Raw genomic sequence first — 19,181 nt, 5'->3', positions numbered from 1 at the left:
GCAAAACATGTCATTTAAATGTGTAGCATCAAATACTTGATAATTAGCCAAGTCTGCACCGTGCCAGTTCAGCAAAAGTTATTACTCTGTTGGACACTATTCGCAGGTTACAGCATTGAGTGCGGTGCAGGGCACGTTAAAGTTGAAATAGCATGTCGCAGTGGCTCGCTTTCTCTGAGAATGCGTCTGACCCTTCTTTGATCAGTGTCACCCACAAACTGCATATTAACTTCCTATATTATGAAATGTCTTGTCGTGCTTTGCCTAGGCAAAATACAAACAGAAATGTTAGGATGTCATCAAAACTTCAATATCAGCGTTATCCACCCCTTCCCATAATACCACCCCCATCTTCAAAAAGTCTCATCAGGTAACTACACACTTTGTCATTGCTACTGCAATTATTTATCACCTTTCTGCATGTTTCTGGGGGCTTATTTACACTCAACCATACGGGGTGTAACTGCCTAATCACAAACTCATTTGTGCAATGCAATCATAGCTGGTCAATGGTACCTCAGACTGATCTGTGCTTTTACAAAGCCATATAGTAAGTACCCAGGTCGCACAATGCTTTTCTTTTTCACCAAAGCGATCACAAATGCCAGGCGCCAACTTGCTTCCAGTGTCCCATGATCTTGGTTTAGGTTGCCCTGCTGGCATCACTCCATTTTTCAAAGGTAAAGTCTTTCAGTCCAATACCGCTTACAGTTGTACGAGCAGCTTTGTTTATTTATCTTTCTTTTCTTAGCAGTGTCTTTTCAAGTCTCTGGTTTTTTCACTTGTCATTTTTTCAAAGGGCGTTTGCTGTTTTTGAACCACTCCTTTGAGTGCGATAGTCTGAGTCAGTTTCTTTGTTGCTTCAACAAATCATTCATTCTTGCACTAAGCCGTGTGGCTTCTGGATCATGGCTAATGTGCAGTGTTCATGTTGTACTTCAAAGCCCCGCTCTGCATGTTGTCTCTTGCAAAACGGCTAAGCACTTTTTGTCAGTTTTGCTTCCATCTGGAAGGCCATAATGTCTTTGTCAGTTACTCCATCCCTGGCAATGTAGCTTGCAGTTTGCCAGATGTGTATTTTCTCTTCTCAAAGCGCCTAGAGGTTTCTTCTCCAGTGCACAGCGCTTTACTTCAGTTCACATCACATGGAGCATTGGAATGCAGCTTGCACAGCAATAGCGCTTTACTTCACTTCACATCACATCACATGGGAATGCGGTTTGCACAGTAATGTCTGTTGGAATGGGCAGCTGTCTTTTCTTGGCCCATTCACAGATGCATAGGTAAATGTTCAGATGTGATGTGCCCGTCTGCCATCCTGCATGAAGCCTTTGCTCCGTACCACAGTTTACTGGGCAAATTCTTTACTTTTTGAACAGCTCTCTGTTTTTGCTCCCCCTTCCTCAGGAATGCAGGCATGTTTATCTTTCGTGTGCACCTGGCAGCGCCACGCAGCTTATCTCTTTTGCCTATAACTCTTATACTGTGGCGGCTTCACTCGTTTCAGACAGTTCATCCAAATTAACTCTTTCTTGTACTGTTTCTGCTTTTGTTTGCCTTCACGCACCTCGCCCAAGACAGCTTCAAGGCACAAGCTCTGCACACACAGCAAGACTCTTGTTTTCAAAAGCGGCACTTTTCTTGTCATTTTTCTACTCCATGTAATTTTGCAAAATGTCAAAGCGTCTTTTTTTTTCTTGTAATGTGCGATCTTTCAAGAGAACTCACAACCCATTAAATCTTTGTGCTATCTTATCACACACAGATGTTTCATTCTGTTGTACCATTGCCAAACTATAACCACTCAGTTCAGTGCATTTAAAAAATAAAAATGCCATATTTAGTGCAGCTCCCTGCACGTTTTTTTTTCTGCAAGAACAACCCACACTCTATTGCTTGTGGGCTGTTTAATGTGTCAACAACATTTTTCCCCATGTATCACAGTCAACAGGTCACTATTTCCAAAGCATACATCACTAATAAGGCAACAGCACAAATCCATGGCATAGCATGGGGACAGTCAAAAATACTCCAGGGGCAATTTAGAAAAATATAAATTGTTTTTCCCCCCAACCATTGCAAGCTGGTTCTGCAATTTCAAATCAGTACACAAAAATCGAAAATCCAAATAACATTCACTCACTTTCCTTTTAAGTGAGTCTCTCACCCAATAAAAGCATGGCACAGCCTAAAATGCAATATAACCATTTTAGTGTGTTTCCTTTAAACAGAATTTGCCACCATTAGCACATGGAATTTTACAGTTGCCAAAAGAAAGAAAAAACTCTTTAGGCTCTCAGCACAGATGTTACTCATTCTCCTAAGCATGGCTCATTCCCCTTCCTCATTATTCAGGAATGCCAACCCTTCAAAAGCATATATCAAAAAAGACGAACCTTCGCCTCCGAACATTACAGCCCCCACTCGCTAGCACACTGGGGCTGAGTCAATGGTTAAATCACTATTCACAATTTGCATGTCAAATCCCTGCAATTATTATTTTTTTTCCTGCCCTCATGACAGAATAGAGATGAGAACTCCGTCTCATTATGCATTCCAAATTACAACTTTAAACTTGGGAAACCACATGATAAAATTCTTTTTCTAATTGAGCATACATCTTTCTTAACCATTCATCGGAGTGCTTTAAACAAAGCCATTTCCCGCTCGTTTATTGCCTTGTACTCCCTGGCACCAATCCCATGCAATAAGTCAGTCACGACTGATTTACTGAAGGGAGTCTTAACCACACAAGCTATCGGCCACGGCAAACCGACACAACATTGCTGCCTTTTGAAGTCTCAGAGCTGCAGTGAGACCATCAAGGAAATGCGACAGCCTGCTCCCCACTCTACACTGTGTTCTCTTACACCATTTGTCATGTCATGGCACTGCTCTTCACAAATCCCACAAAGCTGCCACCAAATGTCTTGATATTGGGCAAAATCTTCCTCGGGGCCAGCCCTTTGAGAGCAAAAATACCCAATTCAGCCCAAAATACAGGTTCTATTGTGCTGAGCAGTGATCTCATGCTAGTGACAAATGACACCCTCAAAGCTTTAGCATATTTATTCTAAGCAGTGAATTTCATATACATTTGGGATTCAAGTTAGAGAATATTACAAAGCATAAAACAAAGAGCAATGCAAAATATAGTGAAACATGGAACTTAGATAAACATAGAGAAACATAGAGAAATATAGAGAAACATAGAGAAACACAGTCTTACGTCCCTTTAAGCAGCACTGGGGAGACCTTGGGCCCTCATAAGCTAGCTGTAAACAAGCCCCGCTCAGAGGACAATGCTGAAGGACACCGTATGAGCCAATGCCGGGCACCTGTTTCTGCACGAATCAAGTCCACAGGCGATCTCCTCCTGATCCCATGTGTGCATGGATACTTTATAATCTCTTGCTGTCAGTCACCATGACGCATAGTTCCAGAACTTTCTCTGTGAGGCTGGTTCATGGAAAAAACCCAGCTCTCTCTGAGATGCTCCCTGCTCGCTCCTACCCCCTCCCTTGTTCCCATCTGCGCTGGCTGAGGAATGTCTTATCAGTACCTTCCCAGAGAAAAGGAAGATTAGCTTGGAGCCAGGGCTAACGTTAGTGAGGCTGAATATTCTAAGGGAAGCAGGGATGTATTAACCCCATCTGCAAGCTCTAAAAGGCATGCACTCATAGCTTAGTGTTTATAGCGCTTAAGACTGGCTATCTAAGCGCTATATAGGTGCCATGATGTTCCAAACACTCCAAAAACCTATTAGCTACATGGCTAGGGGCCCTCCCTGCCTGTACTACTGTCAGCATTTTTAGCACATACTTTGAATACACTATTGGCTTTCAGCGGCTAATGCTGTCATCTAAAGCCCTGATTGGCAAGGTTGCAATTTCGTGTATCACTACAGCCTGTCACTATAAGGGCCCGACCTTCAACATTAGACCATGTCTTAGTAACCGTCAACTCTATACTCTTCCCAATGAGTATCCCCACGCCTCCTCTTTTCAATGGCCCGGAGCCCCAGAACCCGTACGCTTACGCTTCCCAAGGATTTGTCGTTCCTCCCCTCTCACATATTTAGTCTCCTGTAGAAGGAGAATGTCAATCTTTGCCCTGGAAAATTCTCTGGCCACTAGGGATTGCTTAGTTGGTGAGTTAAGACCCTTGACATTTAGTGTTCCCACTTTAAGGGAGTCCTTTCCCTTTGAAATAAAACTTTCCGCCATTATGTATCCTTGGATCAATAAGGCCTAACAGCCACAACCACCTTGTCTTATGTTCGTCATCCATCCTGCCATGTCTCTTTTTTGATATCATTAAAGATGTAGTTCTGACCCTTTCCCCCTTCCCATCCCCTCTCCCCCCTCCCCCCTCCCCCCTCCCCCCTCCCCCCCTTACGCACCCTCCTCTTTCCCGGTTGATGGCATCTGATCGAGCCCAGTGAAAAGTACCGGCCCTTCATCGGGCCACTTCATAAAGAAAAGCACATTGTCAATTGAGCACTCGAAGCCTCCCCCCTCATGTCACCCATCTTGCAGATGGGAAAACAGAATTTACCAGGTTAATAATGTGTCAGAAAGTAACATTTTGTAATGAGAAAAAAAAAACTAATTCTTAAGGATACTGTGTTTGACCAGGTTAGTTGTCTCCTTCTGGTGAATTATTGCCTCTTCGATACTTTCCCGAGCCCTTCACCCGCTTTCTCCTGGGGCCTCGGATGTGCCATCTCCTTCCCTCTTGTCTTGGTTCTTCGTGGTCACCTTCATCCCCACGCGGTTCGGTCAGTTCAGCGGTGCATGCTTTAATTTCCTTTTCCGATCTTAGCCGTATCTTTGTTCCTTAATGTTCAAAGGATAGAGAGAAGGGATAGCCCCATCTATATCTTATGTCTCGTTCTTTCAGCCATTTCGTGAGGTGTCTACACATGTACCTTAGGGACAGGGTTAGAGACGATAGATCCTGATAAATCGTTATCTGTGCACCTCCAAGCGTGATTGCACCACCACTCCTCGCCTTTTCAAATACCCTAGTCTTGTCCTGATAACGGTGAAAACGGGCAAGGACCGATCTTGGGCCACCAGGTGGGCCTCCAACTCTATGAATCCGTTCGGTTTTGGGCTCGTCGATGGCGTTGTAAACGACTAGGAGTGTAATGATGTCGCGGAGTGTTTTTCTGAGGTCGCTCTCGGTTTCTCCTTCTTGTTCCGGGATCCCAAAAAAGCGCAGGTTGTTCCGGTTTTCCAAATCATCTATTTTGAGTTTAACGTCCTCCTCTCGCTGCTCCAGGTCGGCTATTCTATGTTTAAATTGTGCCTCAAGAGTATCTATTGACGCCTGGTTGTTCTCCACTCCGTCAAGCCTTTCTTCGATTTTGTCTAGGCACTGTGTAATCTTGTCTATCTTCCTGCCTATGTTGGCGCCCATGTTCTTTATTTCGTACTCAGCGGCAGAAGGGAGCGAAAAATAAGCAAACTTGGATAGCTTTGATTTTATGTCCATATAAACAGAGGTAATCTCCTCTCTGTGCCTTTTTATTGTGCTGTCTTGTTGCACGAGGAGTTGTCTCACACCTTATGACAACGGTCGAACACGGGTCGTGAGTTTTCGATCGCAAGAAGGAGGTAGGCAAACTTTGTTTACTTCCCTTGAGGGGGTTGACGGGGGATCCTCCAGATATTTCCAAAGTTTGGGGGTCTGCTGAGGGTTTCCCGTTTCCCACGAGAAGAGAACAGCACAGGTTGGCAGCCGAAGGACGGCACACGCCCCGATTCCGGGGGCCCAACCCTTCGGGGGAGGGGAGGCACCAATCACCTCAAGTGTGGATGGGGAACGTTGCCGCAATGGGGCCTTGATAGGATCTTGGTGTTGAGGCAGACTAGCTCCGAACCGATACTTATTTCTGTGTTGTTGAAACAGTTCCGTTTAATCCATCTGTGACGATGGCCCCTCCTAGGCGGCGCCCTCGCAGAGGGGTGGGAAGGGCTGCCTCCTCTGTGGGTCGGGGTGTTTGTGCACTGCTCTGCGTGTAGACCTCTGTTCGATTCGTATTACTTGTAGGGAGGACCCCTTCTCTTCAGGGTCAGTTATGAGGGTGAGAGAGGGCCACCGTCGGGTGATTCCAAGATGATTCTAGGAATGTGTTTTTAATTCAAGAGTTCATACGTGTCATTTGCCTTCCCATTCCGCTACACTCCCTTTCCCTGTCCTTTTATATACACGCTCTAAGTAATAGTAAGCATGAAGTCTTGTGTTGCAGTGGGAGTTGTTGTGAGGACACTGTTCTTGCCGTTCCAGCCGGTCCAGGAGACTAGGCCTATAGAAGTGTGCTTCTGACTTGGCTTGTATTATTGTGTATCAGCCCGTAGTTTCTAGTCTCCTCCTTCCTTCACATATGCAGAAAGCCTCGGAGCGTTTGCAGTGGTAGGGGATGAGTGAAGCCAGGCGCAGTATACATGGCGCAGCCCCCTACAACTTGACCTCTTGCTGGGTACTGAGCACACGCCGCGCATGTCGGGCGTGACCGTGAGGCACCTTTGTTGTAAGGCCCGCTGGCTTCCAATGTGTGCCGATTGGGGAAGCCAGCCATCTGTCACGGGTGTAGGCCGCGGGAGTTTCACACGTACTACATATTCCGTTCCAGCTTGCTTGCTGGGTCACTTCCTCTCCGGGTGCTGTTGATCCCTAAGCGCACAGGGTCACTCAGACCGTTTTTGGGGCACTTTGTGACTGGGCAGTCCGCTTAGGTGGCGAGAATGGGGTTTTGGTCGTTCCCCTTGTAGTGCTTGGCCGTCCTACCTTGTCCTGCTGAGCCCGGATCAGGCGCAGCGTGTGTGTGGGTCCGTTGTCCTCCTGTGAATTGGGGTTCGGCAGGGCCTCGTCCTGGGGTGTCCTCTCGCGTGGTGTGTAGAGTGATGTTGAGTCGCCCGTTATGACTGAGCTGGTGGTGTGTGCATACGTTAGCAACCCCTGGGGGCCGAAGGGGTTGGTGTGGGCGTCCTTTACAGGGCGGGCGGGGGTCTCAGTTTCCGAGTGAGACCGGGTTCAGTAATAGGCCTCCTGCCAGCAACCAAGCCTGTTTTATCAGTTGTCGGAGGGGTATGAGGCCCGCAGCGGGAGGCAGGGGCGAGCAGGGCACTTATGTGCTGCTGGCAAACGTGCGTTGTTCCGTGGATCTCTGCTGTGCTATCCGTGCCCTTCTCAGGAGTTTCTCCGTGCTTCCAGATGAGTCTCGGGTTGGCGCCAAGGGGGGCCGGGCTTCCGCGATTCACACCAGTCGTTCCTCAGGGACTAGTGGGGATTTGTGTAGCAGGGGGCACCTCTCTGCTGCTGGCTTACCGTGTTCTCGCTTCCACTCGGCGAGCGGCCTGCGACACTCCATATCTTGTTGGAGCGGTGGGCCCGTGATTCGCTACGCACGGATTCCCTCAGAGCTGTAAAGGTCTTTTCTCAGCCATTACGCGTCCAATTTGTTTCAGATTTTTTCTTAGTACGTCGGGGTTAGCTTCTGGTACCCATTTCTTCCAGGTTTTTGTGCAGGGGGGTCCTGTGGTGGGGGGCTCAGTCCACTTTTAGGGACCACAAGATGGAGCTCACGCGGCGGAGATGTCCCTCCGTGCGCCCCCTGGTGGCCAGTCGGGGAAGACTTTTTAGGGCATGAGAGATGCGGTCCCTGGGCTTATGGCCAAGGATAAGTCTCACAGCCCTATTCTGGATTAGCTGAAGGGGTCGCAGAGTGGAAGATGGTAGATTCAGGAGGAGTAGATTCACATGTAACTGCCATCTCATCTACATGGCAGATGCACGTGAAAGCCAAACGGCATTCATTTAAAAAGAGGAACTGAACGTGCAAGCAGGAGCAACAACCAACAAGTTCCTCAGGGTAAGTGAAACATGCTACGTGGCATTGCCATTTCAATTTCAATTTTCACCCCATGAATATTATTTACATCACTCTAGAAGGATAACTATATACCTTATCTGGAAGATAGCCATTTCCATTTTATTCTTAAGTAACAGCCATTTACTTCTAACACGAAGTGCCCATAGAAGAATAATCTCTTACAAGACCACAAATCATCCAGGACCAAAATGTGACTACAACTTTGTCCCCAGCAAAAACCATGAGACAACAGGCACACAACCTATGCTAACAATTGGCTTTGTATTATTTTAGATGAAATAGAGACAACACTGAATAATACTTCGCAGAGTGTTCCATAGATGGCACAACGTCCCAGCAGGCTGAATACTACTTTTGTAGAATAAGGGTAAGCTAGTCGTAAGAACATTTGAGGAATGATTTAGAAATAATATCTTTGTCGGTTCACAGCACTATTTCAATTACAAGAACAGACGTGTTTGTTTTTTATTTGCAGCAGCAAGAAACGTATATAAGATTTAATTTTGTTCTGAAACACAAACTATCAAAACCTTAAAATTATATGGATTACAGAATTAATACAGGAAATCAAATCGGCATAGTAGCTTCAGGTATGAATGTAGTGAGATTGCACGTTTATCATTATTAGTTTATATACAGACCCCATTTTCTAATTAAAGAAAAAATATGTCTAGGTCAAATTGATTTATCTTACAAAACAATGTCTTGAAGACCAGAATAAATTAAGAGCGTATGCCCAATAACTAGCCTGAATGATATTTGTGTTAATATCAATAGATCAGATTGTATGCTAAAACAAATAGTCTAAATGCCATTTATTGATGAACAGTGTTTTTCCCTTTAAGTTGACAAACTAACAATTACTTTTACTGATTTTTACCTAAATGAAAAACGAGTCAGGTCAAATGTATATCTTGCAAAATATGCCAGGAAGACCAGAATAAATTAAGAAATCATGCTCAGTACTCAACCTAGACAATATGCATGTTAATCTCAGTAGATCAGACTGTATTTCAAAACAGATCTGCCAAATACCATTTTTTGATGAACTGTGCATTACATAATTACTATTATTTATTCCCTCTTTCTTGTCTTGCTTTTCTTTTTGTTGATAATTGGTTTTGTTATGTTCTTCAGGCTCCGATTTAAGTGGCCACATTTTAGGAAAAGCCATCAACATTGATGTGTTAGGAACTTAGTTGAAACATGCTTTCTAAACTAATAGGGTGAGGTGTGTACAAAGGGTTTCAGGCCATTAGGAGGCTCCTTAACTGCACGAAGGATCCCTGTCAGATTACTTTGGAAAAATATAATTGGTTCCAAAGTATAAACACACCATCATTGAATCTAAAAAGAAAACATATAATGTCTGCATTAATAATGCTAAATCAAACTCAAAGGAACTATTCAAAATTCTTAAAGAATTTGAAAGTCCTTCATCTACTTGCTCCACTATTTGTAAAGATTCTGTACAGTGTCAATCGATCTAGGATGAATTTATGAATAAAACTGCGGGACGCCGTCTAGATATATCCAACCAACTGGCTAGCCTTGATACTAATAATGCTTACATCTCTTCAGATAGTAATCACATGACAAATTTAGCAACCCTCCTGAAATTAGAATTTCATAGCTGCTCTGAAAATGAGGTTGAAGAGATTGCTACCAACATGAAGTCTGTATCCTGCTTAGGGGACTCACCCTCCCCCCCCCGTGACTTTCTGATGGGCTCCCTGGACATCCTGATCCCATGGATTACTAAAATGATTAACTCTTCTTTCATGAAAGGCAAAGTACCTGTCGCTTTTAAGGATGTCATGGTTACCCCCTTTTGAAAAAGGACACTCTCAATCCTGCAGTTCCAAAAAATTACAGGCCAATCACTAATTTTACATATCCTGTAAAGATTCAGGACAGAGTGGCTTACTTGCAGTACCAGAAATGTATAGAGAAAAATAAACTTCTTAATCCCTACCAATCTGGTTTTCGATCTCAGCATGGAACAGAGACGGCTCTACTAGATCTTAAGTCAAACATTGTGGGAATTTTAGGAAGAAGTCACTCAGCCTTACTTTTGTTATTGGATCTCTTGGCGGCTTTTGATATTATTGATTACAATCTATTCTATAATAGACTGCTAATTATTTCCAACTGCTCAGAAAATGCCGCCAAGTGGATCGTGTCCTTTCTAAGTCCCAGAACTTCTAGAGTGGCCGCTGAGAGGGCTCAAGCTAACTCCACCAATCTCACATGTGGCTTTCCGCAGGGGTCATGTCTGTCGTCCTTGTTGTTTAACATTTACATTAGACCATTTCTTGATCTTCTTGATGGTCTGGGTGTCCAGTTTGCAAACTATACAGACGACACCCAGATCCTATTCGAATTATCTGGCAACTACTTGAAGCATGCTGCAACGTGAACTGTATTTATTACAAAATCCAGGCTTGGATGGCACACAATTCACTGGCGCAATGATACAAAAACCGAGCGGCTCATCATGGCCTCCGGTATTCGACTGAAGAAGCTAAATCCTCAATATGCTCATTTTGAGGTTGAGGGCAACATAATTACAGTGAGCCAATCAGTAAAAACATTAGGAGTAATCTTAGATGCCGATCTTTCAATGAAGAAACATGTATCTCAGATTCGCTCATCATGAGGACATCTGATCAAACTGCTCCACCAGATCAGGACTTATCTCTCTGTAAAGAATAGGTCTCTCATGGCATCATCACTTGTAAACTCGCGTTTGGACTATTGCAATAGTCTTCTGATTGGTACATCACAGAGAAACCTGCAATGTCTTCAAACTACCTAGAATGGTGCCGTTAGAGCCGTGTTTGACTTATCTAGACGTGATCCCGTCACAGCATTCAGGAGGGAACTTTACTGGCTTCCAGTTAAGCAGAGAATTGGATACAAAATCCTCTCTCTGACTTGTGTCAGAATCTGAGTGCTTCCCCCTTATCTTACTAAGAGGTTATCACCGAAACAATCTGACAGAGTGTTGCGCTGCTCTGATAATCTTCAGCTTAACCAGCCGCAATACTGTTTACAACTGATTTACAAGGATATGGTGACTCCAGTTTCGAACTTAATGCTCCACGTAAATGTCATGCCTTGTCTCTGGTTATTAAAACATCCCAATCACTGACCATGTTGAAGAGAAATGTAAAAACCATACTTTTTAACCTACCCGACTAATTGCTTATCTCCACTTATCTCCACTTTTCTTCTTTCCTTCGAACGTCTCTGTTCTGTCATTTCTCATCCTGTTTCTATTGGTGCGCACTGAGGCCTATGGGCATGCAGCGCCTTATTAAGAATTAAAATAAATAAATAATTGAAACACATATTGGCTAATTCACTGAATTTAATTGTGTGATTATTGCACATGTATAACTGAAATACACAGGTTAATTTACGCAATCAAACTGTACAATTAATACACATGTATAACTGAAGCACATTAAAAACCCCTTTGTATTTTTATAACAGTACGTACGGTTTTGATTACAACTCCAATGTATGCATCTCTGCTTTGTTTAATCAAATTGTCAGTGTGTTTTATGAATCTCTTTTTCTGGAGTATATGTTATGAAGCTCTGTTTCTGACCTTACAGTATACATGAAGTTAATCCAAACTTTAGCGTGTTACGTTTCAAGAAATGTTGCATATTTAATTTGTTTTCAAATTACAGCATGTTCTAATCTGTGGCTTTGCTACTGTTGCTTTTCAGAGTTGCAACAAATGCAGCAAAATTACTGGAAGAAAAAGGTAATTGGGAAAATGTTTTCAGAACTAGAGGGTTAAGGCAAGTGAAAATCAAAAGGTGTTTTTACATTTTTTGCAAATATGACACAAAGACCAGATGCACAGCTGAGTTTATAACATGGCCCTATGTCTGGCATATGGTCGGTTTACTTGGGGACATGGATACAAAAGATATGCACTTTTATTAGTCACATTAGTGTACAGAATGTATAGTATAAACACCGAAAAAGTGCAGGTGCGTGTTGTGTAAGAGAAATTCTGTGTTACATTTTGAAAAGGAAAGTACTATCTTGTTTTGGAATCTATAATATCTCACTATGTTAATGATGCGTGGGCTCTGTGCATCCGTTCCCCCCCCCCCAAAACGTAATACAGAAAAAGTATGTGTTCAATTTATTTTCTCATAACAAATGGCAGACACAAATTGGGGATTCTGATACACAAACCCCTTGGGTATTAGTTTACCTATTTCATGTTTTATTCGCTAAAATGCCATTACAAAAAGCACACCAATGAAGCGATAGCAATAATAGTAGTATAATTCAGAAAAATGACTAAAAGGCACATCCCTCTTCCCTCTAAGATTAAATGAGGGAGAAAACAAATGAGCAGAAAAAAGCCCTTAAACTGATACATTGAGTCAAACATCCCTCCCCCCACTGCACTCCACAATAACTCTCCTCCCAATCCACCCTCTTCATATAGGTTGGACAATGTGATCCTGATGAAGAGCATTCATTGAATCACAACAGAGCTATACAGACTTTATTATTGTCCTATCCCCGAGTGCTTTCATTAAGGCTTTCAGCCAGAGTGATCTTAACTCATAATAAAGGGAGCAGAAGAACACAAAATGCACAATGGCTTCAAAAGATGTCCAGTCACAAATGCATTTCTCTCCTCATGGGGTAGTTTTCCTTTACTACTTACAAGGGGAGGAAACCCGGTATACTACTGACTAATACAAAATTAACAGTGTATGCTTTGTCTATATCCGGGATGTAGTTTTCCTTTAGCCATCTGTGGCAGTCTCTACAGGCTTCGTTTCTAGCCTACACATAAGATACAGGTTCCTTAGCCCTACCCACCCGAATATGCAAATATATAGGGGATAATTATGAGGTTGATGGTAAGAAACAGTCCTTACCGGCATGGAGCAAATACCGTGTACGTGTAGGAAAGAGCCCACTAATAGTGGGCTATTACGAGTTCGCGTGCACGAGCTTAGCGGCATGCCGGTAACGGCAGTACCGGCATGCCGCTAAAGTCCCAAAAATGCCCCTTAGCGGCATCATGGAAAGCGCAGACAGCACTACCGGCATCAATGGATATGGCATTAGCGGACACCGCTAATAGCGGTGCCCGCTAATACGCGGAAACGGTAGTAACGTCATCACGCCGGAACGGGAAAGCGCATGTCGGCCATCTTGAAAATCACAATCCATTGCAATCCCATGGCTATAGGCAGTGAAATCCAAAACCGAGATCCCAGCCTGCCAGAAAATGACAGTCCACCCTCAAAGGCACACCTTCTCTGCGCAAACAACGTTTCTGCGACAAGGAGGTAAACATGCTGGCTGACACCCTTGCCCAGCATGCGGGTGTGGTGTTCAGCACAGACCTGCGCCGTGCGACACAAATCAAGAAGAAACAGATCTGGGAGGAGGTGGCCCAGAAGGTGTCCGCAGTGGGGACAACGACACGCAATACAAACGAATTCCGGAAAAGGTGGGACGACCTGCGGCTGCGTGTCCGCAACATACTGACTACCAACCGTCAGCAGGCCCAGGCACCAGGAAGCGAACCATCCATGCCCATCAAGCTAGCACGATGGGAGGAAACGTGCTGCTCCCTGATACACATGGATGCCATTGAAGGGGTGAGGCGTGCTGAGACAGGAGTAACATCATCGGCTGACGAAGGTGAGTGAGCGTTGGCACTACACAAAAGTGAACACATACAACCAACCCAAATCCAATGGTGGAGTCCAAATGGCAAGTTGATGACAGCAAGTACATTGCCCATCACCACCCACCTAATGACTGCCCAACAGAAATGCCACACCCATGTCACGGACACACGCAAACAACCCCACTGACACAAACCACCAGTGTCCAATTCAAAACCCAAGTAACATCAGCATGCAGCCACACACATGCAGCACTGCAGAGAAGCAGGCCCCACCAGTGTCACATCCCACTGCATGGTGCAGACATCTCCACCACCAAGTGTACACCAGAGCCCTAGAGACACATCACATGGCATGCACACCCTGAGGCATGTACAAGGCACGCAATCCACGACACACCCTTAATCCACCAAGCAAACTGCATGCACAACATGGATGCGCTAGAAGGATGCACAGACACTGCACCACACACCCAACACCTGTAAGCACCATGTCTGCCCCTCCAACATGCAGACAGCAATGCACAGGACCCAGAATGTACTTACATTAATATATGTTGGATGTCCCTACACCCATGACTCATGCCCTGCCTCTCCATCCCACCCAGGCACAGTATCAGACGGGGATGACAGGCCCACGGCAGAAACAAAGCCAACAGCACCAGGCAGAAGCAGAGGGGAACATGATGGCACCAGGCCGTCCACGTCAAGGGTCGGGCGGATGAAAACCAGCACCCCCATGCCACAGCGGTCCGGTAAACAGGGGTCTCAGGCCACAGGACCTGAGGAGCATCCACCCCTGACACATGGGAATTTGCACCGGCCTGGGAAATTGGGTGCCATCACTGCACACCTGCCACAAGGCACACAGGCCCCAAGCCCACAGACCAAAGAACCCCTGCCCCACTGCAGCCAGTTCATGTGGACGAGGAGGGTACACCAACGGCCAGCAACGGTGAGGCTCCTCAGTCACCGGCCACTAGTGACCCAGGGGAGGTGGCCGAATCCGCAACAAATAGTGCAGAGGATGATGTCCAACAGGACAAGGCTGACACGGCAGGGCAATGCATGTCAGAGGACACTGAGGGAACACCATCCATGGGGCACACACCACAGCACTCTCTGGGACATGGGTCATGTGGTGGTAGCTCCAGGGAGGAGATGGCTGGACCCGTATTCAGCCCTCAAATCAGTACAACCCCAGCTCCCATGCGACCACCAGCAGTCAATGACATACGTGACCTAAAAGCCCGCATCACCCGCATGGAGGAACGTCAGCAGTCTGTTGCGACAATTCACCACAGTAGGGGAAGCCACACGCCAGGCCCTCTGTGACAGCACACAGGCACTCACCCGTGCTGTGAACCACATTGCCAGGTGGGTGTGCCAGGGCATGGAATCAGTCACCCAGGCACTCAAACATTTGGCTGCCACCATGGCACAATGCCCTGCAGCACCTGCCGAGTCACAACCCCCGCCATCCACGAGCAGTACCCCTGTAAGCTCAGCTCAGACAAGCCCAGTGCGTAGGTTGCTACGCACCATGCGCCGCCCAGGGGAGCCACAGCCTTCATGCAAAATGGGCCGACTGTAGCCGGACAGACATGCGGGATGGAAGCTGTTAGAACTCATAATGTGTGCCGGGACGTGGGTGTGTGTGGGAGTTGAGGGATGCAGGTGTTTGGGGGGTTTTGGGGGGGTTAGAGGGATGAGTGGTAGAGGGTGGTGGGGGGTACAGGGTGGGTGGCTAGACTCAGTTGCATCGTGGGTGGGCTGTTCATCTATGTAAATAGTTTCATTGATAATTACATCTCATTTGGAAACAAATAACAAGACTGGACATTGCTTATTGAGTGTGTCAGAATGTAATGCCAAACAGTGTGCACTGCCCAGAGTCCCCCGATCCCAGTGCACAGTGAGTGGGAATTGATGCACCTTCTTCATCACAGTGCATCAAATGTAAATATCCATCACTGATTGGCGCACAACATGTCCCTCATGGGCATTGCCACATGGCTGATGTTCTACTCTTATACTGCATCATCCCCATCTTCACCCGGTGGTTGCTGGTCAATGTCAGGTGGCAGGGGTAAATTCCACCGGATGCACATGTTGAGCAGTATAGCACAGACCATGGTGATCTTATCCAACTTCTCAGGCCCATAAAGGAGTGCTCCACCAGACCTGCTGAGGCAGCGGAAACGTGCCTTCAACAGGCCAAAGGTCTGCTCGATCACAACACGGGTACGGATATGAACCTGATTGTACTCCTCTTCGTGCCTGGTCTGCGGGATCCGAACAGGGGTGAGGAGCCACGGATTCAAGGGATAGCCACCATCACCTGCATGGGAGCACAATGAGGTATGTGTGACTCAATTTCTGGCATTACCCCTGTAGTAATCACTGTCATGGCTGCAGCTATTTGGTGTTCACATGCACATGTCCCTGGATGTATGCATACAGGTACATTTGTCGCAATGTGTGCTGGACAATGGTCTGCAGGTGTGGATTGCGTTGTCCAGATGTTGCAGGGTGTTCACTTGCATGCTCTTGCAGATGTCGTGTATTGTGCTTTGCTGCATTCATGTGCGTTGGGCATGCTCACTGCATGTTGCTGGATTGTGTTGCAGAGGGTTTACTCAGTTGATGTGCAGTGGACGCGTTGAGGGATGTGGCCTGCTTCTACTTATGGTGTATCGTCATTGGTGTGAAACATTGGTGTAATGAAAGGCATTGTTGGGTCTCGTTCAGGTCGGTAAATGTAGGGCCACAGTGTTATGCTGTATGTGCTGTGTACACTCACCCCCCAATCACACCCAGGTGGAGTATTCACCCCCCCCTACACCGCCCCCTCCTGCACTGCCATGGGTCTGTCAGGCGACTTACAGAGCAGCCAGACACGTCGTCCATCATGTCGCTCCATGTAGCGGGGTAGCAAGGAATTCCGCAGCACCATGGCATCATGTGTGGATTCGGGATATCAGGCACAACAATGTGTGGTGATCTTGCTGGAGTCACATACTATCTGCACATTGATGGAATGGTATTGCTTACGATTTCGGTACACAACCTCTGTGGCATGTGGGACCACTAATTCAGCATGGGTGCAGTAGATGGCACTGATGCAATTGGCCATGCCTGCCACTGCATGTAAGCCAACTTTAGTGTCAGCGAGCTCCTGGCCACTCCGTGGTAGGGACATTTGGTTGTGTGCGTGCTTCAGGAGGGCATCCAGCACTTGGGTACGCATGCATGGAAGGAGAGGTTGTGATATGCTATGCAGCTGGCACACTGTGTGCTGGTATGTACCTGTGGCCAGGGAGTGGTGCACAGACACTACCTTCAGTAGAGGGGGGATGGCAGTGCAGATTTCAATCAGGCTGACGCTGTCGACGTTTATCATGTACACTATGGCGGTGATGGTGTCCCGGTCCAGCCGGTACATGGTGTGGATCTGCTCAGGGGTTAGGTTGTATGGACTGGCTCTGATGCGAGGGATTGGTGGCTGCCTACGTGGTGCCTCTGCCTGTAATGGTGGGACTTGCTGGGCCTGTCTCACCCTCCTTCTCCTCCTGCGTCTCCTCTGTGGTGCCTGTTGTTGTTGCTAGTGTAGCAATGCAAGCATGTCCTCCAGCCCCATTATTGCTACTACTAGTGAAATCATTTTGGTGCGGGAAGGGGTGTGGTGTGTGGGTGTGCTCCTTTTGTGCTGGCCCAGACTCCATTGCCTCCACCTGTGCTGATTGTGTGCACCTGTGGCAGTTGGGAACACTGCACACAGCAGTTTACGGGTGCTTCACGATGCCGATATTTCCGGCATGCGGTGTCCCGTATTAGCGCCTTCATGATGCCGGTATTTGCATGTCCGCCTGACTTGTGATGTCCTCCCGTTAGCGGCATCCCGTTATTGCCGGCCTCAAGGCCCACGTGTCCGCGCCCATACCGCTATTAGCGGCAACGTTATTAGCGGCACCTCTAATACCGGGTTCTTGGGTCAGAACAGCCCGGAGCGGTATGCGCTGCCGGTAATCCTTTACCGGCATCGTTTTTCCATTACCTCCAACCTCGTAATGACCCCCATAGTCTGTGCTGGGAATGATTTCTTCTCCAGATGTACCTTCCCAGGTGGTTAAAATCCCCACTCTTTCTAAATGGTGCTCATGCACATATTCCCAGAACTTCACTCTGAGATCTCCATTTCCTTTCCCTATTCATTTGAGGGTAATCCAAAGCTCATATGTTCCCAAATGACCAATGATCTGCCACACTTTTTCTCTTTTCTAACTCCAGCAAGCTCTTCAAATGAACTTACACCAGATCCCCTACGGGGTCAGACCAGATCGAAGCCAATGTAAAACGTGTCTAAATGGCTGCTGTGCTCCTATGCTTATATGGGCCACTGCCTTTTTCTCAGAGATGGGTGCCCCTCTAGGGATTTTATGAAGTTATGTTCTTTAGCAGTGAACCACACCTAGTGTCCCCTCGGAGCACTGGGCCGTGCAACCTTCAGCAACAAATTCTGCTCTGAACATTTCTATGGGGAAATAAACCGGAGTAAGCCATGGTAGTAACTGAAACATTGAAATGCCCCTGATGTATTTACTAAAGGAAAAGTACTTTTATGTATTTGAGCAACACACCCAATATTTTGTGGAAACCTTGCCCCTAGATAGACCAAATTCTTTAAAAAACTCAAGTACGTTCATCCCATTTTTTAAATATCAGTGAGAACAATTCATTTTAAAAAAGTTAAAATATTTATAGTCAGTAAGTTCTTGTTCCTCAAATAAATGCACCCCAATTTTTAACTCTTATCGCAGCTTTTGTTTAATAGCCAAAATCATTACTTTGGTGTTGGCTCCACTGATTACCATGTCCTTCTCAGTGTAATACAGCTCAAAGGCCTTATTGATCTTCATTTTGGAATTCTATTTTGGATCTAAAATAATAATTTTGTGCTGTCTTTAAAAAAAGAGGGTCATAACTTCAAAACCCGTAATCTGCTCAGCATTCATTAATAGAGCCCCCATGGTAGAGGCTACATGATTTATATAAAAGATTAAATACAATTGCCACAAGCCATGTGCCTTCGCTCAATGGAAAAAGCAATGCTAGCAACCCTCTTTGGCAAAAGCCGACCTGTGAGATGTCTGTAATAGCATAGCATGGCATTTGTGTTTTCCACTTCTGTTTCTGTGTCTTTTCCTTTAGTTGCTGGCATGCTGGGATTAAATCTGCCTGCATGGGTTTGTGCAGGCATTTTATGTTTCCGTACGTGCTTCTTTTCTGGCTTTGTTGTACTTGTTGATATTTTGAAAAGTGAATACCTCAAAAAACCCTGATCTGATTCGTGAAAATTGTTTGCATTGGTTCCCCATAAAGATCTGGCTTTCCAGATGTTTTGGACAAGAACTCCAACCACCCTATTCAGTATGATCAATAGTGAGGGATCATGGAGGCCGCTGTGCAAAACATCTGGAGACCTGCAGGCTGCAAACCATTGGTCAACGTGCATGACAAAGATCTTAAAAATTGAAGCTGATATTTGTTTAGATATTTGTCCCCAAAAATCTTTTTCTTGGATCTGTAGAAAACCCC

At 45.9% G+C, this 19,181-nt stretch overlaps 1 protein-coding gene across 2 annotated transcripts in view; it reads left to right on the top strand.

Annotated features, from left to right (window-relative positions):
* ABHD12B (abhydrolase domain containing 12B) overlaps window positions 1–19,181 on the top strand; it is a 304,395-nt gene that overhangs the window by 210,212 nt on the left and 75,002 nt on the right. For both annotated transcript variants that reach the window (XM_069638955.1, XM_069638954.1), the window contains exon 8: window positions 11,641–11,678. In XM_069638955.1, the coding sequence (XP_069495056.1) occupies window positions 11,641–11,678 (38 nt within the window). The remainder of the gene's footprint in view (window positions 1–11,640; window positions 11,679–19,181) is intronic.

This window comes from Ambystoma mexicanum, chromosome 14, assembly GCF_040938575.1.
Source record: "Ambystoma mexicanum isolate Mex_15411 chromosome 14, UKY_AmexF1_1, whole genome shotgun sequence".
Classification (NCBI taxonomy): domain Eukaryota; kingdom Metazoa; phylum Chordata; class Amphibia; order Caudata; family Ambystomatidae; genus Ambystoma; species Ambystoma mexicanum.
This window is presented reverse-complemented; position numbering and strand designations above follow the sequence as displayed.